General features: G+C 38.1%; 2 protein-coding genes across 2 annotated transcripts in view; one reads left to right on the forward strand and one right to left on the reverse strand.

The window, feature by feature from the left end:
- The first annotated feature begins 9,402 nt into the window (after positions 1-9,402).
- On the forward strand, positions 9,403-20,739 carry CTBS (chitobiase). Its single transcript, XM_068966755.1, has 7 exons — positions 9,403-9,579; positions 10,464-10,602; positions 11,087-11,295; positions 13,929-14,100; positions 16,351-16,448; positions 16,812-16,958; positions 20,548-20,739. Exons 1-7 carry the CDS (start codon positions 9,403-9,405, stop codon positions 20,737-20,739), a joined length of 1,134 nt encoding a protein of 377 aa, XP_068822856.1.
- A 1,716-nt stretch (positions 20,740-22,455) lies between these two features.
- SPATA1 (spermatogenesis associated 1) overlaps positions 22,456-27,198 on the reverse strand; it is a 55,543-nt gene continuing 50,800 nt past the window's right edge. The window contains 3 exon segments of the mRNA XM_068966563.1: positions 22,456-22,483; positions 22,485-22,543; positions 24,871-24,969. Coding sequence (XP_068822664.1) covers positions 22,456-22,483; positions 22,485-22,543; positions 24,871-24,969 — 186 coding nt within the window.

The following is a 27,198-nucleotide window of genomic DNA, read 5'->3' on the forward strand; positions in this document are numbered from 1 at the left end:
ATAGATGGGGAAAACAGTGACAGACTTTATTTTCTTGGGCTCCAAAATCACTGCAGATGGTGACTACAGCCATGAAATTAAAAGACGTTTGCTCCTGGGAAGAAAAGTTATGACCAATGTAGACAGTATATTAAAAAGCAGAGACATTGACAGCAAATGTCTATCTAGTCAAAGCTATGGTTTTTCCAGTAGCCATGTATGGATGTGAGAGTTGGACTATAAAGAAACCTGAGCACCAAAGAATTGACGCTTTTTTTTTTTTTTTTCCAGAATTGATGCTTTTGAACCATGGTATTGGAGAAGACTCTTGAGGGTCCCTTGGACTGCAAGGAGATCCAACCAGTCCACCCTAAAGGAAATCAGTCCTGAATATTCATTGGAAGGACTGATGCTCCAATACTTTGGCCACCTGATGCTAAGAACTGACTCATTTGAAAAGACCCTGATGCTGGGAAAGATTGATGGCAGGAGGAGAAGGGGACAACAGAGGATGAGATGGTTGGATGGCATCACCGACTCAATGGACATGAGTTTGAGTAAACTCCAGGAGTTGGTGATGGACAGGGAGGCCTGGTGTGCTGCAGTCCATGGTGTTGCAAAGAGTTGGACATGACTGAGAGAATGAATTGAACTGAACTGAAAAATATAATTATGCATGCTATGTCACTTCAGTTGTGTCTTACTGTTTGTGATCTTATGGATGGTAGCCCACTAGGCTCCTCTGTCCATGGGATTCTCCAGGCAAAATTATTGGAGTGGGTTGCCATGACCTCCTCCAGGGGATCTTCCTGACCGAGGGATCAAATCCATGTCTCCTATACGGGAGGGCAGGTTCTTTACCACTAGCACAACCTCTCTCTCTACATATACACATTTGTATGTATATGTGCTAAATCGCTTCAGTTGTGTCTGACTATGAGACTGTATGCACTGTAGCCCACCAGGCTCCTCTGTTCATGGAATTCTGCAGGCAAGAATACTGGAGTGGGTTACCATTTCTTCCTCCAGGGATATATGTGTGTGTATGCACGCACATATATATGTATATATGTATATATATTTCATCTGTTCTGAGTATGACTTACTGCACTTATTTTTGAATCTTTAAAATTATTATTCTCAACAGAACAGAAATTATGTGAAAAATCTTGATTATAATAGCATGACTCTGCTGAAATAAATATCAGATAAATTTAATGGAATAATAAAAAAACAGAAAATCCAAACAAATCATTAGTATCTTTGTAATAATAATTAAGTGCAATCATCTCAACAGTTTCTTGATATTGTCATTAAAAACTACAGCCTTACACACACACACACTCATGTACATAGATACATTTATTTAGTCACTCTGAAATGTATTTTTCAAGGTAGAGAACAGCTTGTCAACTTGGCTAGAAGTTTAGAATATCCTAGCCTTGGAAGTTTAGCCTTAGAATATTTAGACTTGGAGGAGGGTGAGGCCCAGAATCCAGGTCTGAGGTGGACAGGAAGGTTCAGGTGTGGCTTCTGGGGTCTTGGCTTGGAGCTGGATGGAGGCTGGTGACAGGGTTTTGTGCTGGCTGTGCAGCGGGGACTGTCATTTCAGCTAGGAGTTGGTATACCATTCTGTGGGCTTAAAAATGCCGCCAGCATCTTCCTTCCCCTCCCTTCAGCTAAAGGCATTTTCGCTGCATTTCTTGGCAGGTTTTCCAGAGCTTCTCCCCTGAGAACCTTCTTGGGCTTGTGTGGGAGGTGGGATGGTGCGGAGCTAAAGCTGATTCCAGGAACCCAACTTGTAAAAGTGGGGCGTGGCACTCTGTAACAGAAGCTTGTGCTAGGAGGCGTTTTGTGCTTTATAAACAATTAGGAGTACTTTTAAAATCTATGCTGTGTATCAGCTCTGAAGTATTCAGAAGAGGTATTAAGTCCGTTTAGTGACCTTCAATCACTCTTGGCCAAGAGAGCTTAATGAGTCCACCCAAAGTCACACATGGCTGGCTTGCTATAGAGCTGCATCAGGGCCCATCCTTTGAAATAATACTGACATTTAGTTCATACTTTAGGCCATTTGGAAAAAGTAAGTTGGAGTTAGATGGTTGAAAAACAGCAGATTTAGGACTGTTAGGCAAAACTAGCCACTGGTTCCCCCCTCCCCCTTCCTTTAACAGATTTACCCATTAAAAAAAAAAAAAGATCTGTTGCATTCATTTCATAAACTGCAGGAGTCTCATGCCTGTGGCACGAGGCAGGCAAAGTGAACAGGTAAGACGTTCAGTATGGGAAGGAATGGGAGATCATAGGGAATGTGTAAAGAGACAACTTGAGCAGATTCTCAAATCCAGCCTGCTTTTCTCCCAGTTGAATATAGGCCCACTGTAGCCAAAGGTTCCACTTCGTAAGAGAAGCCAGAAATCTGGATTTTCTCTCTAATATGGCATTTCCCAAAGTTTTAAAATGCAGGCCAAATGAATTGTGTGTGTGTGTGACTCTAGGATGCACCTCCTGTGAAAGCAGATGGTGTGGTTCTATTCCCACCCCTGTTTCTTTAACCAGCTTTTAAATGAGATATGGGCAGAAACGTTACAAAATCTGCTTAGGCAAAAGACTTTGAGCTTTAAATTTTCCTTTTTTTCTTCCTATCTGCTATTTCAAGAAAGCTATTTCTAGCAACATTACAACAGCGCTCTAGATTGGGGCATTTTTGTTTCACAAGCCACTGAGCTAAACTTCTTTACCCAGACACCTGGCTCTAAAGGACATTCCAGCTCAGTAGTGTAATAGAAGTCAAATTATATGTCAGATCATCGACGTGGTCTGACGATAGGCAATTTCCATTTAGAAATACACAAACTATTTTCCTTACTTGGAGGGTTCACTGAGGAGTCTCATTCTTACAATATTTGAATTGTATTGTTTTCAAGCCAAATGACTGAGAAATTCAGTCATTTCATACTATTCAAAACTGCAGTCACCCTAACATACAAAGTTGGGGCTTCATACATCTTCACGTCATGACAACACAAGAGTAAATGAAGTCTCTGTGATCAGTTTGGGAGCCACAATTACTGTGGTTAAAAACAAACAAACAAAAAATTCTGTGTGCCAAAATAACCTGAACAAGAGTTCCAGAAAAACATCTACTTCTGCTTTATTGACTATGCCAAAGCCTTTGACTGTGTGGATCACAAGAAACTGTGGAAAATTCTGAAAGAGATGGGAATACCAGACCACCTGACCTGCCTCTTGAGAAATCTGTATGCAGGTCAGGAAGCAGCAGTTAGAGCTGGACATGGAACAACAGACTGGTTTCAAATAGGGAAAGGAGTATGTCAAGGCTGTATATTGTCACCCTGCTTATTTAACTTATATGTAGAGTACATCATGAGAAATGCTGGGCTGAATGAAGCACAAGCTGGAATCAAGATTGCTGGGAGAAATATCGATAACCTCAGATATGCAGATGACACCACCCTTATGGCAGAAAGTGAAGAAGAACTAAAGAGCCTCTTGATGAAAGTGAAAGAGGAGAGTGAAAAAGTTGGCTTAAAATTCAACATTCAGAAAACTACGATCATGGCATCTGGTCCCATCACTTCATGGCAAGTAGATGGGGAGACAATGGAAATAGTGGCAGACTTTATTTTTTGGGGGGCTCCAAAATCACTGCAGATGGTGACTGCAGCCATGAAATTAAAAGACACTTGCTCCTTGGAAGGAAAGTTCCAACCTAGACAGCATATTAGAAAGCAGAGACATTACTTTGCCAACAAAGGTCCATCCAGTCAAAGCTATGGTTTTTCCAGTAGTCATATATGGATGTGAGAGTTGAACTATAAAGAAAGCTGAGCACTGAAGAATTGATGCTTTTGAACTGTGTTGTTGGAGAAGACTCTTGAGAGTCCCTTGGACTGCAAGGAGACCCAACCAGTCCATCCTAAAGGAAATCGGTCCTGAATATTCATTGGAAGGACTGATGCTGAAGCTGAAACTCCAATACTTTGGCCCCCTGATGAAGAACTGACTCACTGGAAGAGACCCTGATGTTGGGGAAGATTGAAAGTGGGAAGAGAAGGGGACATCAGAGGATGAGATGGTTGGATGGCATCACCGATGGACATGAGTTTACTCAAACTCAATGGACATGAGTTTGAGTAAACTCCGGAAGTTGGTGATGGACAGGGAGGCCTGGTGTGCTGCAGTCCATGGTGTCACAAAGAGTCGAACATGACTGAGTGACTGACCTGAACTGAGATAATGTGAATTCTGATATGGAAGTTGTTAATTTAAGGCATAGGCCCCCTCTCAAAAATTATGGATAACATTAAGCAATGTTTTCTTTAATTTTTCACTAAGCACATCATAAAAATTTGAATATTCTTTGATCTTCTCAGAATGTTAACTCCATAATATTCTATGACAAATGTGTTACTAATAAGAATGCAAAAATATTGTATTACTAATAACAAGAATGCCAAGCATTTACTATCACTACCAAAAGATATTGATATGAACTGTCAGATTGTATCCTCCTAGCAACTTGTGAATTAAAATTTAGTGTCCTTAATTTTGTAGGGAAAAAATGAGATCCTGATCTGTAGAAAATCTATATTGAGAATTCCAGTCTTTTAGTTTTGCCCTCATTTCATTTGACTTCCTGTTGGAAAATAAAATTTCTAGAAATGGAAATCAGACTTCATGTGTGTGGATTTCCATTTGTCCCCTTGCCCTGGGGCCTGCAAAAGTCAGGGGAGGCTCTGGAGATGTCAGGAGGCCTGTGGAGTTGGAAACTATCTTTCCACCATAAGGAGAAAATCTACCTTTTAACTGGAGAAGGAAATAGCAACCCACTCCAGTACTCTTGCCTGGAGAATCCCATGGACAGAGGAGCCTGGCGGGATGCAGTCCTTGATGTCGCAATAGTCGGACTTAGTCGACTTAGTGACTAAACCACCACCAGCACTACCTGATAACAGAACAAACTCAGAGAAAAGCAGAGCCAAGAAATGGAGAATGAGACTGAGAACTATTGATATGATTAACATCTCTGGGTCCTGAGGATCTCCCCAGAAACATTTAGTTCCTTGACATAATAAATTCCTACTTTGTGCTGAGGTCGAGTTTCCTGTCCTTGGTATCAAGTAACATGACTCATTCATGAAATCCCTCTTGAGTTTTGGTTCAGGAAAATGAAATATTTTCACATATATAGTTAGCAATGAGAGTGACTAGATAGCAGCATAAGGAGAATGGGAAGGAACTGAACTGAGGAGGTTTTGGAAAATGGGCTTGAGTGAACAGTGGCAGGGAAAGAGATATTACAAATGCCATTCCAGGAATGTAAATATGAATAATCACTTCTGAGCCTTATACCCGAGAGCAACCTAGTGGTCCACAGATAAACTAAGAAAGGTTCACATAATTTGTATGAACATGTATATGCTCTTTTCTGGAGAGAGAGTTCATAGCTATTCACAGATCCTCAAAACCAAAACAGAACTGTGAACTCCCATAATAAGAAATACTCTCATAATAAGTATTTCTTATTAATATCGTCTTCCTACTAAATGGAGATGGTTTCTGAAATAGGGGTGAGATGTAAAATAAAAAAGGTTTATTTTAGTCTATAAAATCACTAATCATGGCAGTGACTCTCAAATTACTTGCTACAACCTACATTATAATCACGTGGGGCTGTTGTTTCAAAATTCATGTTCATGGCCTCCATACAGACTCAGTGAAGCAGAAATTCTGGGTGCAGGGCCTAGGATACTCCATTTGAAATGCATGATATGTCAATATTTTGAAATGTTACATGACTTTTCCATTTGATTGATAATTTGGCAGAATTTTAAGCAGAAATCATCTTCCTTCAGAATTTCGAATGCAATGTTTCACTGTCTTTGAGCTTTGTGTTGCTATTGAGAAGTCTGAGGAGCTTCTGATTCTTGATACTTTGTGACTTTCTCTCTGTCTGGAAGCTCATAGGATCTGTATCTTGCCCTTCTGAAAACTCCTGTCCTTCATTCTTGGAGTTGATGATTTCTTCACATCTGGACTACTCTTTCAATATTCTTTTTTTTTTTTGAAGAGTATTTTTGTACTTTGCTCAGACATTCTGATTTTTTCCTAATTTCTGTGATTTTTTCTAATTTTCATGAACTCTATTCCCATGCCCCTTAAAAAAAAATTGCATCCTTTTGCAGTTTTCATCTTCTGTTACCTTACCGGGGATATTACTGAGAGGTGTCTTTTTTTTTTTTTTTTAGTATCCTCCAGACAATGCTTGTTTCCTCCATATTCCTTTTTCTATTGTTTGTTTTATATTATTTAATTGTTTTATTTGTTCTCAGTGATTAAAATTAAGAGATAAGAAGTAAAAAGAGAGGGAGCTCTGAGTGGGTGACTGATATTTTTGACTTTGAATTTCAAAAGGATGATCTCAGGGTATTTCTAATATCTTCAGTCAGGCACAAAGTTAGTTATATCCCTTTTAGATTAGGCTTAGGGTTAGTGGTACCCAAGCACCTACCAAAGAATTCACCCTCCCAGAGAATTAAACCTCCAAACTTCATCCTGGGTCGGAGAAGGGCAGTTGCCCAGACATAAGGCTGGAGAAAGGATCTATAGATCTAACTGCTTCTCAAGAGACTCTCACTTAATTCCCTGCATTTTCTGACATCCTAACCTCCATCCCCCCTTCATCTCTAATTTCTGAGGCACCTCTTGCAGTTCCAGTGATAGGGACAGAGTGAAAGGAGAAAGTAGATGATTAAACAGTTAATGCCACTAGGGGATTGTAAGTAGAAAAAATATGGGAGACCCTTGTTAAGTTAATGATTACTCAAGAGAGCAGGTTTGCTTAACCACAAAACCAAGCAGTCTTGCTTAGCAACAAAACCATGCAACAGACACATGAGACATGCCCCAAAACAATAAAACAATGGGGGCATGAGACCTGCGCAGTGAGCTCAGTAAATTAATGATCCCTGCACATGCTCTCTGCACACATACACACAAATGATAATTTGGGGATCACAATGGCAACCCACTCCAGTACTCTTGCCTGGAAAATCCCATGGACGGAGGAGCCTGGTAGGCTGCAGTCCATGGGGTCCCTGAGAGTTTGCCACGACTGAGCGACTTCACTTTCCCTTTTCACTTTCATGCATTGGAGAAGGAAATGGCAACTCACTCCAGTGTTCTTGCCTGGAGAATCCCAGGGAAGGGAGAGCCTGGTGGGCTGTTGTCTCTGGGGTCGCAGAGTCGGATACAACTGAAGTGACGCAGCAGCAGCAGCAGCAGCAGCAGCAGCAGCAGCAGCAGCAGCAGCAGCTTGACTATTTAGGGATGAGAAAACTCCCCTGGCTCAACCTGGAAGAGGAGCTGATGGAAGCAGGACATCTACTCAGGAAAGACAAAGAAAATCTTCTCCTCCCTACTTTTCCTTTGATTATAAAACTGTAGTCCAGTAAGTTCTTGGGAGTGTAGCACCCCCTTGCCCACCCACTTGAAAACACCACAGCATCTTATTCTAATAAATCACTTCTTATCTATTACTTTGCCTCTCGATGAATTCTTTTCTGCACTGAGAATAAAGAGCTACAGTACCAGAGCTCTTTGGAGCCCCAGAAGCAACACCCAAATTGTTTCCCTGAGAACTTTTGAAGATTCTGTGAATTAGGTTGTTTCTCAGGTGCCTGCACTGTCGGGAGTTGGGGTACTTAGGCCTCATATTTGTGCTTTCAAGCTTCCAAAATGTTGCTGTTATCTCCCTGCCCTTTTGGGTTCAGGTTTTTACTGGAGTTAAGCATGGAAGGAAGTGAAATTAGAGTCCATATTCAAACCACCATCTGAATTCAACAGATACCTATATCTTTAAAATCTTTGGGCCATTCCTACCAGGTACTACAGTCATCCCTTCCAAGGCACCCTACTTCTCCATTTCGAGGGTTCCCAACAGTTTTAGACTCCACAAGGAAGGTACATACAACTATGACATAGACCCAAAGAGAGGCACAAAAATGGTAGGTGATATACATTTGAGCCAATGCTCTGCCGGGCACCAAGACCCTGGCTGCCTGGGCTCGGTGTGTGTTTTGCCATAGTTTTATGTCTGTGTAAGTTTTGAAGGATTCATTAACAAAAGAAACCATTCGTCACACACAATAAACACTTTCCATATTTAATAGAAGAATATTCAATGCAATTTCAATATACAGTCATTAAAAAAGAGAAACAGAAAAAGTAACAGCACATCCTCTGGGAAATCTCATGGACAGAAAAGCCTGGTGGGCTACAGTCTATGGTGTCGGAAAGAGTCGGACACAAACTAGCAACTAAAACAACAACAGTACACCCATCACCAAATTGGGCTGTCCAACTTCCAGATTAAACAGTGCTAGGAAATCCCTTATTAACAACAATCTGGAGTCCCAATGGGGAAAAAGTCCTGGGCCGTGGGTCTACCCCATGGATGAGACTTCAGATTGTAGTTTTGGGGACTCCCGCTTACACTCAAAAAATACACCTCTGGTTTTACTTTAATGTTTGCAATGCTGTTTTTTTTTTTGCCCCCACCTTTTTTTTTTGTTTGTTTGTTTTTGAATTCCTCATATCATAGTTTACTTGCTGAAATTCCCAGTACAGAAATTAAGGCAAGAAGACAATGCTACTCTTAAACTCCCATACCATGTACAAAGTTTCCCAGAGAAATAGCACTTGAGACCTCGGAACAATACTGGCCAGGGGCTATTTTAGGTTCTTTGGTTCTCTCAAAGCAACAACTTAAAAATAACCATAGTTTGTTCTTAAAAAGAACTCTAGGAAGCTGCAACCTTTCAATACAGTAGCAGTCTAATTAGGAAGAGATCCTATACTGTGGCAACAGTAGCTAGGCTTTGAGAAACTAAACTGGATCGTTGTACCTGAAATCCACCTTTTAAGTCATAAGATTTTCCAGATACCGGGGGTCTGACGAGGTCTCCAGAGGCTCCGAGAAAATCGAAGATCCACTCCCTCTCTTATCTAAAGCACGGTCGCTTGACTGGCTGATAGGAATTCGTGTGTTTGAGACAAACACCTAGCCCAGGCGGGGTTAGAAGGCAGTCGGAAACCTCCTCTCCTGCTTCTAAAGCCTGCCTTCACGAGGCGCTTGTTGTGCGGTCGCCCAGTCGTGTCCGACTCTGCGACCCCAAGGACTGCAGCACGCCAGGCCTCCCTGTTCCTCACGCTCAACATCTCCCAGAGTTTGCCCAAGTTGGTCTGCAGGGAGCCGGAGGCTCGAAAACTTCAGATCTCCAGGGCTTGGAGACCGCAGCCTCCCCACCCCGCCCCGCCCCGCCCCGCCTCTCCCCTCCCCTCCATAAAGCAGGCCCCAGTTGGGAACCCAAAGGTACCGTTGCCTGGTGAGCCGCTAGGATGGCACGGCTGCAGCTAGCGGGGAGCCGGCGCCTCGTTCCCTTGCCCCGCCGGGCGTCCAGACTCGCTCCGCTGCTGCTGCCACTGCTGCTGGCGCTGCCCGACGGGGCGAGGGCGGACTGCCCGTGCAAGGTCCCGGAGCTGTGCCGTCCCATCACCCACCGCCCCGACTTCGAGGTCAGTGGCATCCCTCTCCCCTGACCCTCGGGGTCTGGTCCTCAGAGGGCCCCAGAAAGACTTACAGTAGAAGAAAGGAGCCGGAAAAAGAGGTGTTGGGAGTAGGGGGGCGGAACTAACTTTGACTGTTCGCGCAGGACCTTTCTGTTCACGGATTTCCTTGAGGAAATTTGGGCTCAAAGGGGTTGAGTAACTCCCCCCAGGTCTCACAGTTAAGTATTCCAACCCAGGTCTGAATCCAAGCCCCTTGCATCATCAGCCTGCCGTGTCTCTCCTGAGGTACTCTAGCCAAACAAGGCGGCTCGTAAGGAAATAACTCCCTAAGTAGCAAGGCTCATTGGTTTCCAAGAGGATGAGGATGAGTTTGAAAGAATCAGCACTGCCGCGGTCCAGTGAAAGACTGAACGGTGCTCCTTACTCTGCTTTTCTATACCTGACACCCAAGAAGGGGGATAAAAATAGGTCTTTAATTTTCCAAATGCATACCTAAAATATGTATATTCTTTTCTTAAAATCCTTTTCCTCGGGATAATTTCTCAAAAGGGCTTCAAGTCCTTTCATGATTTAACCCTGACTACCTCTCTCTGGTTCTTCATTGTTGTCTTTCTCCAAATTCTAGGTGTCAGCCAAACAGAACACCAGGCTCTCTGTGCCTCCAGGCGCTTGCCACTGTTTCTTCCTAGCTTACCCTCCCCTGCTTTCCAGACCCTGCTAATTTCTTCTGCCACCAATTAACTGGGACCCGTATATCTAATTCACTCTTGTACTCTCAGTGTCTGCCAGTGCCTGGCATATGATCGATGATTAATGAATGTTTCTTTGGCTGGTCAGAATGGTATTCTTCCTGGTTTAAGTGAGGGTGCTTATTCCTGTTGTTTTGGCAGGTCTTTGTATTTGATGTTGGACAAAAAACTTGGAAACATTATGACTGGTCACAGATCACAACTGTGGTACTTTTTTCAAATTATGACCCAGAACTCATGTGCCATGCTCATGCAAAAGGAGCCAGAGCAGTGCTGAGAGGTGAGTTACAGCTCTAACCAGGTGTGTCTAGCCAATCGGTAGGTTTAGTTGCATCATCTGCCATCTCCAGTTTCAAAAAATGTTCATGTTTGTATGTTTAGCATCCTAAAATTAATCTTACTGCTTAATTCATTTTTCAGGTAGAGATATTTTTAAAGCATCAAGTAAACCACCATATGATTTGGGCAAAATATTGAGTCCTAATTAGCATGATGACCCTTAGCTAGCCATAGCCCACAATCTCTGTTTTTAATCTGAGAATATTACTAATTATTCATAATGGTTATTTAAAGATCAGTGACATGATTTTCTGTGATTTTGATGTATTATTTCTTCATTTGGAAAACTTAAATTTGAGGCTGAGTATTCAAAAATTATGAGATGTTTTAAAGACATTTGGATCTCTTTGGAATGGGTTTGTGAAATATATTTTATTAAAATGTGGAAAGCATGTATGTACAAAAGATGTATATTTCTTCCATAGGAGATGTATCTGTAAAGGATATCATTAATGCTACTTTCAGAGCATCCTGGATAGCTCAACAAGTTAAGCTGGCCAAAACACAATATCTGGATGGAATTAATCTAGACATAGAACAAGATGTTGCTCATTCATCACCTGAATATTATGCATTAACTGCTTTAGTCAAAGAAACCACAGACTCTTTCCATCGTGAAATTGAAGGATCACAGGTGAAAATGCATTTGCTGTTTTTTGGAAACCCCTTGTTTTTCCTCTCAAAATTCATTAAGGTAGAATCTCAGTTTTACTGAGTAGGAAGAGTTTCAGCACATCCTAAAAAATTTTCTGGGGTTCTTAACTAAAAGAGTTTTATAAAATTTTAAGGTGCCAAACCTGTTCTTTATTCACATAAGGCTACAACACTGGAACTGCCCCACCCGCTTGCCTTGCAGCATGATTAGATACAGTAGAAAGGCAGAGGAAGGACTCAGCTGGCCAGGCCCTGCTTTCATCAGTTCAGGACAGAAATGGCTTTTGCCTAAGAGTAGAGATAGTTTCGGAGAAGTGTCTCACTTGCTCCATAGACTCTGAATTACTTTGCGAAGCACCCATGGCCAAGTGAGACTCAAACTCTAATTCTAGGAACTGTATTTTTATCAAGAGTGATAGGTGGGTGATTCTGGTCTAGTTGGTCAACATGAATTTGAGAAGCACTAGAAAGATAATAGACAACATAAAAATTGATATCTCTGTGACTGTATGCAAGTCAAGAAGGTTTGTCAGTGTGGAATTCAGTTTTCCAGACAAGTACACTTTAGATCAAGAATAGCAAATACCTGGTATGCAGGTCACCATACTCTTCTCACAAATTTTGGCCTCAGAAATTTTTACTTCATTCTCTAGATTGCTTTGTTAATAGGGTAGAATCAATGCGTGGGAACTTATTTGCTAGTCCTGATTAAACTATAGTGAAAGAACGAAGAGGAAGAGACTGAGCAAAGACTTGGCAGTATGAATGTCTATTTCCATGGGCAAGTAGAACAGTTTGGGCTACTATGTCAAGTTCATATTAGGTAAGTCAGTGGGAAGTACGGTTGTCAAGCTGAGCCAGATTGTCACACTGAACATCCAGGATGTCATACTGAAGAGTATGCATTTGATTCTATATATAATGGGTAAAGTGTGTAGAAGGTATCTGGGGAAGATTATTTATGGTAGTATGTAAAATTGTCTAGAGGAGACTTATAAGGACTAACCCAGTAATCCAACAATTTAGAATTTATGGTTTGAATAGGGATAATGGCGTAACCCTAACCAGAGAAGGCAATGGCAACCCACTCCAATAGTCTTGCCTGGAAAATCCCATGGACGGTGGAGCCTGGTAGGCTGTACTCCATGGGATCACTAAGAGTCAGACACGACTGAGTGACTTCACTTTCACTTTTCACTTTCATGAACTGGAGAAGGAAATGGCAACCCACTCCAGTGTTCTTGCTTGGAGAATCACAGGGACAGGGGAGCCTGGTGGGCCTCCGTCTCTGGGGTCACACAGACTCGGGCATGACTGAAGCGACTTAGCAGCAGTAGCAGCATAACCCTAATGCTCAGAAAGTGTTCATTGAATTAGTGAATAAATGAAAAGGAAGGGGCAGAACAATTGTGAGAGGCTACCTGAAAGAAAATGTGAGATTAGTTATAGGATGAGAGAGAAAGAGAGTCAGAAAAAGCCCCAAAGTCCTTAAACCGGTGAGCAGGAAAAAAAAAAAAAAAAGAGCCCCTGGAAGGAGAAATGAATTTTGGGGAAAAGATGATAATTTAGGATTGTAGAATTTGTCCTTACAGAATTAAAGAACTAGAAGGGCTCTTGAAGAATTCTTTCTACACTTTCACTGTTATAGTTGGAAAACAGACCACATATTTAAAATGAAATAATCTAGTTATATGAGAGCCAACATAAGAATCAGTCTTTGATTTCTTTTCTAATACACTAACACTACCTGCTAAAAACAGTATGAGACTAACCATGACAGGAAACCCAGTAAAAATATTCTCATTGCTCAGAAGAGAGGCAAGGACTTGCAAAATGAATTTAAAATTTACCTGCTTAGAGGCAGTCACTTTCTCTATCACCTTATTATACTTCCATTTTGTAAGAGGAGAGAGTGAAAAAATGAACTTGCATGATATTTTAAAGAATTTTTAAATTTGAATTCTTTCAGTGTGTTTTTTACTCTCTAGTTGCTTATGGATCCTATCATGACCCTATTGTGATTACATAAATTTTCTTTAATCAGTTGAGTTGCCAGTCTGTAGGCATTTGAGTTTGAAACTCCTCTTCTACAGTGTGCCTGCTCCTGGTCATGGTACAAGTCCAAATATTTCCCGGTCCAAATATATGTTCATTATCTATATATATATATATATATATATATATATATATATATGTCCAAAATATTGTCCAAAACACGTCTGGGTCAGTCCATGCAGGCAAAAAACACATTTCTTAGAATTGTTCTCTAACATGTATACTATCATGTAAGAATCGAATTGCCAGTCTATGTCTGACGCAGGATACAGCATGCTTGGGGCTGGTGCATGGGGATGGCCCAGAGGGATGTTATGGGGAGGGAGGTGGGAGGGGGGGTTCATGTATGGGAATGCATGTAAGAATTAAAGATTTTAAAATTAAAAAATAAATAAATAAATAAAAGAATTTTTCTCATTCTATACATGTCAAACTCTAAGTTCATACACCTAAGTGGTTCTTTTTGGGGATAATATGAAGCAAGAGAATATATAATCAACAAAACATCTGCTGTAATATGCATATTTGATCATGTTACATAAAATGGTTTTTCTACAGGTAACCTTTGATGTACCTTGGGGTCCAAACTGCGTAGGTGCAAGGTGCTATAACTATACCGGAATTGCAGATGCCTGTGACTTTCTCTTTGTGATGTCTTATGACGAACGATGTCTGGCCTGTTCACAATGTATTGCAGGAGCCAATTCTCCCTATATTCAGACACTAACTGGTAAGAAATCACAAAGTGATCATTTATCAGTAATAGTAATTCTATAACCTCAAACATTAAGATATGTTTTAGTATTTCTAAGTCATTTGTATGTTTTCCATTTGTAACACTTTCTTAAAACATAAAAACCTAATTTGAGAGCTTAAAATTTTATTAAAAGTTTTAACATTTTCAATTACTTCTTCTAAAAGTCTTGTCAGATAGGCGTAATAAATTAACCCCCCATTATAGATGAGACGAAGGGTGTTAAGATCTCATGATTTCATGACTGTTAGGTAGTGTATGGTTGGGATTCAAGCAGGTGTTCTAACTTCAAGTCACAGCTCTTTTCAGAAAGTTACTCAAAGAAGATGTTTGCTTATTTAGAATTTGACAGAACTTTTTTGCTGAAATAACCAATGTTAAATAATTTAATGGCAAAGGTAGCTATAATGTAACTATTGTACATGATTGATAGGATTGGTTTTTACCTTATTTGGCATTTACTTTTAGTACCCATGTTACATTGACAATTACATTCCTATTAAGAGTACTTCTGGTATGTCATTCATATGACATGGACTTTGCATTATCCTTTCTGAAGTTGGCGTTGATTTGTATACCATCAACCAATTGAATAAAAGATTGCTTGTTAACTTTCAGACTTAAGTGAGATTTTCTGGCATAGTTGGCACCAATTTAACTATTAAATAATAAATAAAAATTCCTTTATATTTCATATAGAGGTAAAATCATAGGACCTGGCCTCATTTTATCATGTCCTAATTGTCTGGATGGGTTTCCCAAGTGGCTCAGTGTTAAAGAATCCACCTGCCAATGCAGGAGACCCTAGGTCAGTCCCTGGGTCGGGAAGATCCCCTGGAGAAGGAAATGGCAACCCACTACAGTATTCTTTCCTGGGAAATCTCATGGACAGAGGAGCCAGGAGGGCTATAGTCAGTGGGGTCACAGAGAGTTAGACATGACTTAGTGACTAAACAACAATTTTTCTGAATAGACTAGTTTGATCATAAGCATATCCTATTTAAAATTTGAAAAAAAATGTGTTATAATACAAAATAATTATTTAATCCAGTGTTTGCAAGCTGCATTTATGAAAGATATGATAATTATGTATATCAATAAGAGATCCATTATCAAGTATGTTTGGGAAATGATGCATACTCCATCCCTCTCTTGGATATTGAACAATACATGGTAACTTTTAAGACTCTGAAAAACGGCAAATTACTCAACTCATCCTAACTAATCTTGGAACATGTCTTTGTGGGAAAACATATTTTGCAGCATGGGTAAGAAAGGAATTGATAGGACCATGGATTTATTCATTTTTCTCTGTTTCCTATCTATAGATTATCTGCTATCGAGTAAGATAGGGTAGCTGTAATTCATGTTTATAGTTCAGTCTCTCAGTCGTGTCTAACTCTTTGTGACCCCATGAACCGCAGCACACCAGGCCTCCCTGTCCATCACCAACTGCTGGAATCTACCCAAACCCATGTCCATTGAGTTGATGGTGCCATCCAACCATCTCATCCTCTGTCGTCCCCTTCTCCTCCTGCCATCAATCTTTCCCAGCATCAGGGTCTTTTCAAATCAGTCAGCTCTTCGCATCAGGTGGCCAAAGTATTGGAGTTTCAGCTTCAATATCAGTCCTTTCAATGAACACCCAGGACTGATCTCCTTTAGGATGCTGATAAAATGTGAAACACTTGTGCATTCAAGAAGCAGTTTTGAGACCCCTGCCAGAAAGTTCGACTTATACAACTTTTTTAAAGCTTTAGAATCTAAGATATCAAATCTGTGCCTTAGTAGTTAATAGACACAATTAACATGCTTTCCTGAAATGTGCCAGTGTTCTTAAAATAAACCGTGAATTTTTTGCTTCAATTTGATTTTGATTGTTTCGAATGTTTTCTATTAACTTGCATGCTGCAATTAAAAGAGCTGCATGCCAAAAATAAAAGATTCTGTAACATGCCACAAATAACGATCCTGCATATCGCAATGAAGACTCAGTGCAGCCAAATAAATAAATATTTTATAAAACAAATGACTTAGAAAGTGATACAAAATTTATAGATTTTAAGGGATGACTTTTATAGTACATTAGAGAAACACTGTAGTGTCTTGAATAAATGTACCTGTTTTTACAAACTTGAATTCTGAGTGGTTACATAGTTTGTATGAACACATTAGTAGATATATGAAGAGAAAAATAATATGCTTGTTCTGTTCCTATTTGATCAGGATATGATGACTTCATCAAGACTGGAATTAACCCTAAGAAACTTGTAATGGGTATTCCCTGGTATGGTTATGATTATACCTGCCAAAATCTATCAGTGGTAAGAACAGATCATTTCTTATGTAATTTTTTTCTCTTTCTATTATATTTTTTAGAGCTTGGTTTGTTTCCTTTATAAAACTTTACTTTATTTAGAGTTTAGAAACTTCTCTCTATAGAATACATATACTTTATGGAGAACTTCTTTAATATAGTTTGAGACTAAATAAATAATTAAACCCCATACAAGTGTGTGAGTATTTCTATATTTCTATTTAATATTAAAATTTAACTTTAATTTGTATAGTCAGATTATCTATTTATAGTTTATATTTCTTGTATAATAATTTTTTATAATTTTGGATTTGACTCTGAAGATTTGCTTAATTGATAATCTATAACATGAACATTTTTTTGTTTACAGGATCATGTTTGTACCACTGCAAAATACCCTTGTAGAGATGCTGTACATCGTCAAGTGACCTATCAAACAATTATGAAGCAAGTAAATAGTTCTAGTTCTGGAAGACTGTGGGATAAAAATCAGCAGTCTCCTTATTATCACTATAAAGTAAGACGATCCACAAGTTACAAATCTTTATTAGTTTTCATAATTACATATTTGATAGTAAGATTTTCTTCTATCGGTTTTCTTACAGGATACAACATACAGTCTGCTGTTTACATGAGTAGACTTGTGTTTGAATCTGTGTAATCAGGAACTTGACTTCCCTTGTGAGCAATTCAAGTGATGCTAATAGTGGAACAGATAGATCTGCACGGGCCACTTGTCATTTTAGATGATATAATAAAAACATGTATATCACAAACAATTTTCTTAGGAGTTGACAATTGTAAATGATGTCTGTGGCTTTTGAAAGGACTTTGGACCAAAATAGGTTACTTGCTCTGAAAATCTCCAGTTCAAAGCAGCCTCATGATTCTTATGAGGCTGTAATATTGGAAGAAATGAGACTGAGACTAGGAGAGGCATCATCATGCACTTTACAATGGAAAATTGCATCATTCCAAACTTATCGCACAGTTCAAACTGTGATATTAAATAAACTATAAACAATATTAAAAATTAGAGGCTGAAAAATATTACAGACAGAAACTTGAAGAAACAGAGTAAATGACTAATAATTCTGTCAGGTAGTTTTTGATAAACAGGAATTGCCATACTGAAGGGATAAAAAAAGTTATATTATCCATAGTTTACTTTTAACATAATAAAAATTTTTCCACACCTCAAAAAATTTTAAATACAAACCATCTTTGAATTTGCCTTAGATTATGTTATTAAAGGAACCCTAAAATGATATGATGAATGTTAATTCCATCAAGAATGTATATATATATTTTCTGATAGTCTGATACCCATTTACAAAAAATGACTACATATATACATATTTAATAAATTATAATTGATGTACATGTACTGCCTGTATATCATTTATGTAGAAAGTTTTAGTGTAGAGCTTTTTAAACTTTAAAATCTAGACTCTAAAGTATAAACTTATTAATAAAACTTGGGTATATTGTGATCCTTCTCCTCCTTAAGGAGAAGGATGAGATGGTTGGATGGCATCACCAACTCGATGGACATGGGTTTGGGTAGACTCCGGGAGTTGGTGATGGACAGGGAGGCCTGGCCTGCTGAGGTTCATGGGGTTGCAGAGTCGGACACGACTGAGCGACTGAAATGAACTGAACTGAATATTGTGATCCTGTCTTTACCAAACAGTATTTATAGAATTTTGTTCTGGGAACTGTTAATTATACATACACACACACACACACACACACACACGCCATAGCCAAATATATCTGGAAAACACTACATACTGAAGTCTCTCTTGAAAATTTATAATGTATAACATAATATTCAAGGGTTTGAGATGTACTATAGTACATAACGGAGAAGGCAATGGCACCCCACTCCAATACTCTTGCCTGGAAAATCCCATGGACGGAGGAGCCTGGTGGGCTGTAGTCCATGGGATTGCTAAGAGTCGGACATGACTGAGCGACTTCGCTTTCAGTTTTCACTTTCATGCATTGGAGAAGGAAATGGCAACCCACTCCAGTGTTCTTGCCTGGAGAATCCCAGGGACAGAGGAGCCTGGTGGGCTGCCATCTATGGCGTTGCACAGAGTCGGACATGACTGAAGCGACTTAGCAGCAGCAGCATAGTACATAAAGTCATTTAATTGTTTAACATAGAACCTTGTTTCCCAACACTCTTAGAAACTTGCAGGGGAACAGTTTTTCATGGACATCAGTTTGGTAAATGGCTTATTTAACTAATTATATATAGTTTGGAAATACATATTTTAAAATAAATAGTTTACCCTATGATGTACTGTTTTTTTGTAATTCCTTATTTTTTTTCCTTAATGGATAATAAGACATATTCTTAAGATTTTAGAACTGAGGAAACCTCTTGATGAGCCTTAAAAACCATTCATTTAATGGCACTTCAGACAACCATCTAGCTATAACCAATTTGTTCTCCTTCATTCTTTGTAAAATTCCATAGCAACCCAAATCAAGTTTCTGTTTTAATTGAAGAGAATCACTGTGCTTTCTAATGCTGTCTCAGCAATAGCAGCTTCCTCTTGCAGTCAGTATTCTTGGAGGCATATATTCTTTAACCAGGCATATGTCAAACTTACATATACCCAGTTTTTCATCCTTTGATCCTTCACTATTTGAGGTATTTGAAATTTTTAATATATCAAAAAGACTCAAAGTACTATTGGGTTGGCCAGAAATTTCATTCTGATTTTGTAAGCTAGCATGGAAAAAAGCTAACTGAACTTTTTGGCCAACCCAATAGAATGATGACAAAATTCAAAGGGATATGTCTTTGGGGCAATATGTCTTTGCCTCTGCCACTAAAAAAATAAATCTTTTTATATTTAGGGACAAGGTTTGCAAGTTACCTGTTAATATTGAATCACAATTGATACTAGAGCATGTATGCCTTTTTCTAAACATTTTAAATAATGGGATATAAGATATAGAATGAGATACACTTATATGTAATGAATCTGCTATACTTATATGTTCATGGCTTATTCATTTACCAAGTGACTACTATCCTTTGAAGCAGTCATCTTAGGAGATGATTCTAATTCTCATGGTGCTAGCATAAATAACAATATTACTGATATTCACTGAGAATTGCCTTTAAAGAGTTCCCCAGATGTATATGAAAATTAGTAAATTATTTTAAATCACAGATCATTCTATTTTTTACTTCCTATCTTTTCCCCCTCCTTTACCCTTTTGCTTAATTCTGCTCCTTTCCTCCTTCTTTTATCCTTTTCCATAGCTATATACCTTCTAAAAGAGACTATGGTTAGTGCTAGATAGAGGCAAGTGGTAGTGGGGAAAAGGACTTTTAAGGGTGGAAAGTAAGCATAAGACCAATTTCTAGTTTGTAGTTCTTAATCAGGTGTGTGCCTAAGTCACCCATGGGGTCCAGACCCACAGGCTCTTAGACTCAATTCTGTAAGACCTAGAAAAGGAGATATTTTCTTCATCCATTGCCATTACCTTTTGATCTGTTTCATCATAAACAAAGACACCTGTTGAGCTTCTAACTAGGTACATTCCCAGGAACTGTAAGTGAATGCAAAAAAAAAAGTGTATAAGTTGGTTTTAGAGGGCAAAAGCAGTGATCCTTCTTAATCTTGACTGTGTATCAGAATCACCTAATGGAACATTAAAACATAACACAAAGAAACAAATATATGTTACAGCACTAGGCCTGGAAGATTTTGACTCAATGGTTTTCGTGTGGTGTGGGTCCTAGGAATCTGTTTTTAAAAGTCCTCACAAATGATTCAGATGTGAACAGCACATCTTGGTTGATAATCACCAAATCAGAGCAAGGAAGGAATCTTAGGACATGAGGAGGATTTTAAATAGGATATATTGGGAGGCTCATTTGTGTAATCTCTATTGTTATAAAAATGCTACAGGCAATGATATCTAGAAAGTATCACATATAGAATGATGGCCTGTATTATGCGTGTCCTGAAAGTTTTATTATTTCACTTGTATCCTATTTGAATCATTGGATTTAAGAAACACTTTTTCCTCTTATTGTGCGGACTATTTTCAAGTTACATTTTAATTTATCTGTACAGGATCAGGCTGGCCATTTCCATCAAGTGTGGTATGATGACGCTCAGAGCATTTCTCTAAAGGCATCATATGTACAAAAACATGGCTTACTCGGCATTGGCATGTGGCATGCAAACTGCCTTGACTACTCTGGAGATGCTATAGCAAAACAGCAAACTAAAGAAATGTGGAAAGCCTTAAAACCAAACCTGTGACCAGAGATGAACATCTTTTGTTAAACTATGAAGATTTAGAAAAATGATCTGTTTAAATCTATCTAGTTTCTGGAAGAGATTAAAAAATTTAGACCTTTTTTCATGTTCTTATATATTTTAGTTATTAGTATTTTCAAAAACAGATAAAGAACAAAGAAATGCTTTGATTGTTTGAAATGGAAAAATACCTATGTATATCTTCTGTGTACAACAACATAAAGGTAAAGATAAGAAGCAAGTCAACTTACCATGTCAAATATTCCCCTGTAAGAAGTTTAATACTATAGCTGGGAACAATTGCTTTCAGAATTTTATTATGCTAAAGTTTTGAATGATAATAAATGATATTAAAATATATACTTACAAATCAGTGACAGTTTTTAAAATATGTATAATTTGAAGTGGAAATTGCTTGGGGATAGATTTTTAAAAATTTAGTCTGGGAATCTGTTTTATACTTTTTTCAATAAATTTTAAACCTGCAATTTTGTGTCTTTAGGTTCATCAAATTGATGCAAATAATTTTTCTGCTTCCTGATTCCTTATAATACTCATGTTCTCTGAGTCACTTGAATGAAACTCACTTAAGTCTCCAAAGGGGGTAAAAATGAATATAAAAGATCAAAATACTTAGAAAATACAAGAAGGTAACTTAACAGCAATTTTTGAATTAGTAGGTTAGGTATACCTAATATTTACCAACTAAATTTTTTTGAGGTTAATCTGAAATGTTTACAAAAAACTTGATGTTGAACCCAGTTCTGTTCATTGTCATTTACCCTTCCAAGTTATTAATATTCCTTCACTGATGGACATCTATATATCCTGGTTAGTTTTGTTTGCATAGTTAAATTTTTTCAATTTCTATATCTGTGTTTTGATTATCTAAAGACATTTGTTTCTTAACTGTTGTTTTCTTCCTAAAAGAGAAATTTTGTGCAAAGAAATGTACAGGGGTCTATGTTTCCTTTCTCAAGCCAATTTAGAATATTGTGTTGCATTTATATTAATTCCTATAAATTCTTAGATTAAACATCTGCACTCTTAAACTCTGGATTGACATAAATCCTGCCTTCCCTGTGCATTCTGCTCTCTTCAAATTAGGATAAATGACGGTTGAGTCTTCTGTTATGAGAATAATTCATTTCCTACTTGCATGATTATTTATGGCAAAGTAAAACCAATCATTTTCCATAGTATTTTCTGATTACTATTGTCTTTGTATTTTCAAAATAAATTTAAAAGATTTAAATTCTCAGTACTAATCTCTGTCATAGCTGTGAATGCAAGTTAGACTCATATTTATTAAAATAAATAATTTTTCATTTTACAGTCATACTAGGTATTATATTTTAAGACTATTTAAAAGTGAAAATGATAAAATATAGTGCTGTAAAATAAAATGTAATACATTTGAAACCTTAAAAAAATAGCCATAACCACCATTTTGCTTTTTTACACCTATATTTCCTGAAACACTGTATAATAGCCACAAGAAAAGCAAATAGATATAACACTTATAATTTATATGAAACAAGGAGAACAATGGTTAAATAAATATGTTCAAGTAAGTAAATAAAAATTTTTTTTTGGCCATACCACAATGCATGTGGGATCTTAATTCCTAGACCAGAGATTGAAGCTGCACTCCTTGTAATGGAAATATGGAGTCTTAATCACTGGATTTTGACCAATAAAAGTTTTAAATTAACATACCTAATTGAGATTGAAAAGTTGTATTAAGTTTCTTCTGTGCCAGTTCAGCTTTCAATGTGCGTAAGTCTGAAATTGCTTGTTTTCTCATCTATAAAAAAGAATTGTCTTTCAAAACTGAACTTCCATCTTTTCTAAAATTATCTAATTGTCATATAAATAAGGGTTTTTGAAATAGCCTTCATGTCTTCTCTCATTTGCTTTCAGTGCCTTTGCTTGCACTGGATTACTATGGTAAATGTATAGTTCATAAGTCCTTTTGAGTAAGCATGCTTATCTACTGCTAGTTATGCTACCAAATAATTTCACTTATTAGTATATAAGCATGATAAAAATAAATGGTTCTAAAAAACTAGAGTGAGAAAGAATTTTATCTTTCATTTATTTCAATATCTTCTCAATGTGTAAAGAAAATGGTAAAAGCAAAAAACCTCTGACTCCTAAAGAAATTACAAAAAAACCTTAATTTCCTGACCTTAGAAACCAAGCAAGTACTTAAGCAATATAATAGTGTGGTAAGCACTCTTTTAAGTGCATTAACCCCTTAGATTCTTCCAGAAATTTAATTGCAGCAGATACTGTTATTTCTCCTCATTTTACAGCTAAAGGAACTGAAATGCCTAGAAGTTAAGTAAATTGCTAAGGTATAAAACCAGAAAGTGGCACAGCCAGAATTCAAACTTAGACCATCTGCTACCAGAACTTGCCATTCTGAGTATTGTCTGTGGACCAGCAGCATCAGCATCACCTGAGAGTCTGTTAGTGCTGAAGATTTTCAGGCTTCCCCCAGAGATCTGTTGAATCAGATCCTGCTAGTTTTAACAGGATCTCCAGGTGATATAACATTGAACTTTGAGAAGCAGATTGTGCTATATTATTTGAATATGATTGCAACAGTCAAAAAGGCTTTCTGTTCCTTAGATCTGAATCTTATGTGTAGATACATAAATTCTTATAATGTATCTTATAATGTCTGCTATGTGACAGTTAAGCCCTATGGTTAATATAGAATTTTTTTCACCTGCAGCCTATAAGCTGAAAACATGGTTCTCTTTTTTATATGTCTTTCCTGTTTTTTCACTATAATTCTAATTTGGGTTCAAACCATTTATATGTAATATTATTAGGCTAAAATATACAAAAAATGGTAAGAACTAATGTGTATGCTTTCCAGAAGAAAAGGGCATTGAAGAAGTTGTAATTGAAGGCCTTGGTGGGTCTTCTACCCATCCAACTATCCTTAAGTGGACAAGTTTTACGCTTGATTTCTCTCCTTTTTCTGAATACACAGGAGTGTTCATTCATTGAATGGATTTTTTTTTTTTTAGTGTATACTGTATAAAGATGTCAAATAACTCCTTTTTTGTTGTTGTTTAAAATTGTCCTTTACCTTTTTCCTCTCCTGTAGTTTTAAGCTTCTCAGTGCTGAGCCAGAGTTTAGTCTAGAGAATGCTGCTAGTGAGAAGAATCTAGAACAGTGCTGTCTAGTAGAGTAGCCACTTGCCACATGTAACTATTTAACCTGAAAGTAACTAAAATTAAATCTAAAATTCAATTTCTCAGTCACACAACAATCTATATATCAAGTGTTCAACATCCTTATGTGGCTAGTGGCTACCTTATCAGACAGTGCAGGTCTTAAACATTTCCACCACAGAAAGTTGTATTGGACAGTGCTAATTCTCGACAGAGGTCATTATTCTCTGTTATAAATCTATTTCTGATAAAGAGGTGAATTGAGAGCACTCATACAACATTGTATATATATCTATGAAAATAACCAGAGTAAATGAGATAATTACCCAAGAGAGGAGAAAACATTAAAATTAAATGGGAGCTCAGAGAGCTCAGTGGTTTGTCAGACTTAGGTATGAATGATGCTAATGTATGAAAATTACTTCTTTAAGAATATTTTATGGAAACTCTGTACTGATTCATGGGCTTCCCTGATGGCTCAAGAGGTAAAGAATCTGCCTGCAATGTCTCCTGGTTCTGACAGGAGACATGGGTCTGAGCCCTGGGTCATGAAGATCCGCTGGAGAAGGAAATGGCAACCCACTCCAGTAGCCTTGCCTGGAAAATCCCATGGACAGAGGAGCCTGGCGAGCTACAGTCCATGGGATCACAAAGAGTCAGACAGGACTGAGCACATGATGGGTGGATGGGGTACTGATTCACAAGGTTCTTTTACTTTATTTCTTAGTGAAATTTTACTAAGTTTTGCTTTGGCCTTGTTAGGAATCTTTTCACTGGATTTCATTATTATTCTTGTACTTTTTTCATTCATGCTTTTTCGTTAAGGTAACAATTTTAAGACAGTCCTTACTGCCTTTACCCTATTGATAAGCAAAGTTAAAACACCAAAGTAGTTTATTTCCAGATAAATGTTATAATCTTATTAGGGGAAATTCAAAGTACCTTAATTTCTATTATGAGTTTCATTTTGTCAGTATCCAGTTTTCTTTTAAGTTGATCAATGGCATGTTGTACTTCAGTGATCTGGATGATAAGGTAATTCTGTATGGGACATATAAAGATGTCTTTGTTTAGTATAACATCTACCTTTTAAATTTTTAATTCTTTGTCAATATAGACAACAAAATGATCAAATATCAAAAGAGCATATCATGAGAATAACCTATTCCATAAAATAAGCTTGTTGCTTTGCAGTAAATTATTGAGTTGTTTAAATTGCTGCTGCTAAGTTGCTTCAGTTGTGTCCAACTCTGTGTGACCCCAGAGACAGCAGCCCACCAGGCTCCCCCGTCCCTGGGATTCTCCAGGCAAGAACACTGGAGTGGGTTGCCATTTCCTTCTCCAATGCATGAAAGTGAAAAGTGAAAGTGAAGTTGCTCAGTCGTGTCCGACTCCTAGCAACCCCATAGACTGCAGCCTACCAGGCTCCTCCATCCATGGGATTTTCCAGGCAAGAGTACTAGAGTGGGATGCCACTGCCTTCTCCAGAGCTGTTTAAATTATTGAGTTGTTAATTTCTTATGCTTTAGGGACCACTTTCCTTTATGTTCTACTACCATTTTCATGTATTATAAAAATAAAGAGGTATTTGTAAAATTTACCATTAAATTAGCACCATAGAATCCAACAACTATTACTATAAGATGAATATACTAGGTTTAAGATACTTAGCAAGACTTCAGAAATTGGCATCATGGTTTATCAGTGGAATCATAATAGAATCACATTAAAATACTTAATAATGAAATATTGTATTATATAAGAAAATTTGTTAATATGAGAAAACCTGTTTTAGTTAAGTAAAGGTTACTTAAGTAACCTTTTGGTTACTTTTGTTCAGAAAAGTTTGTGAGTTGTTATTGTTCATTGTTCAGTTGTTAGTTGTGTCTGATACTTTATGACCCCATGGGCTGTAGCACACCAGGCTTCCCTGTCCTTCACCATCTCCTGGAGCTTGTTTAAACTCATGTCTGTTAAGTTGGTGATGCCATTCAACCATCTAGTCCTTGTCGTCCCCTTCTCCTGCTGTCACTCTTTCCCAGCATAAGGGTCTTTTCCAATGAGTTGGTTCTTCCCATCAGGTGGCCAAAGCATTGGAGCTTCAGCTTCATCATCGGTCCTTCCAATGAATATTCAGGATTGATTTCCTTTAGGATGGACTGGTTGGATCTCCTTGCAGTCCAAGGGACTCTCAAGAATCTTCACCAACATGACAGTTCAGAAGCATCAATTCTTCGGCGTTCAGCCTTCTCCATGGTCCAACTCTCACATCCATACATGACTATTGGAAAAACCATGAGATGGTTTAGTCACTAAGTCATGTCCAAGTCTTGCAACCCCATGGAATGTAGCCTGCCAGGCTCCTCTGTCCATGGGATTCTCCAGGCAAGAATACTGGAGTGGGTTGCCATTTCCTTCTGCAGGGAATCTTCCTGACACAGGAATCAAACCCAGGTCTCCTGCATCGCAGGTAGATTCTTTATGAACTGAGCTACGAGAGGAAAACCATATCTCTGATTATACAGACCTTTGTTGGCAAAGTAATGTCTCTGCTTTAAATATGCTCTATACGTTTGTCATAGCTTTTCTTCCAAGGAGCAAGTGTTTTTTAACTTCATGGCTGCAATCACAGTCTGCAGTGATTTTGGAGCCCAAGAAAATAAAGGCTGTCACTGTTTCCATTGTTTCTCCATCTATTTGCCATGAAGTGATGGGACTGGATGCCATGAACCTAATTTTCTGAATGTTGAGTTTTAATCCAGCTTTTTCACTCTCATTTTTCACCTTCATCAAAAGTCTCTTTAGTTCCTCTTTGCTTTCCGCCATAAGGGTGGTATCATCTGCATATCTGAGGTTATTGATATTTCTCCCAGCAATCTTGATTCCAGCTTGTACTCATCCAGCCCGGCATTTTGCATGTCATCTGTATATAAGTTAAATAAGCGGGGTGACCGTATACAGCCTTGACGTACCCTTTCCCAATTTGGAACCAGTCCTTTGGTTCTAACTTGCTTCTTGACCTGCATACAGATTTCTCAGGAGGCATGTAAGGTGTCTGGTATTCCCTTCTCTTTTAAGAATTTTCCACTTTGTTGTGATCCACACAGTATAGTCAATAAAGCAGAAGTAGATGTTTTTCTGGAATTCTCTTGCTTTTTCTCTGATCCAGCGGATGTTGGCAATTTGATCTCTGGTTCCTCTGCCTTTTCTAAATCCAGCTTGAACTGGATTTTCAAACTGGATTTTCTGGAAATTCTCAGTTCACATACT

This window comes from Capricornis sumatraensis, chromosome 2, assembly GCF_032405125.1.
Source record: "Capricornis sumatraensis isolate serow.1 chromosome 2, serow.2, whole genome shotgun sequence".
Taxonomy (NCBI): domain Eukaryota; kingdom Metazoa; phylum Chordata; class Mammalia; order Artiodactyla; family Bovidae; genus Capricornis; species Capricornis sumatraensis.

Coding starts and splice junctions, on each gene's coding strand:
- CTBS (XM_068966755.1), top strand. CDS start 9,403: ATGGCACGGCTGCAGCTAGCGGGGAGCCGGCGCCTCGTTCCCTTGCCC. Junction 10,603..11,086: donor AGCCAGAGCAGTGCTGAGAG/GTGAGTTACAGC, acceptor TTTCTTCCATAG/GAGATGTATCTGTAAAGGAT. Junction 14,101..16,350: donor CTATATTCAGACACTAACTG/GTAAGAAATCAC, acceptor CTATTTGATCAG/GATATGATGACTTCATCAAG.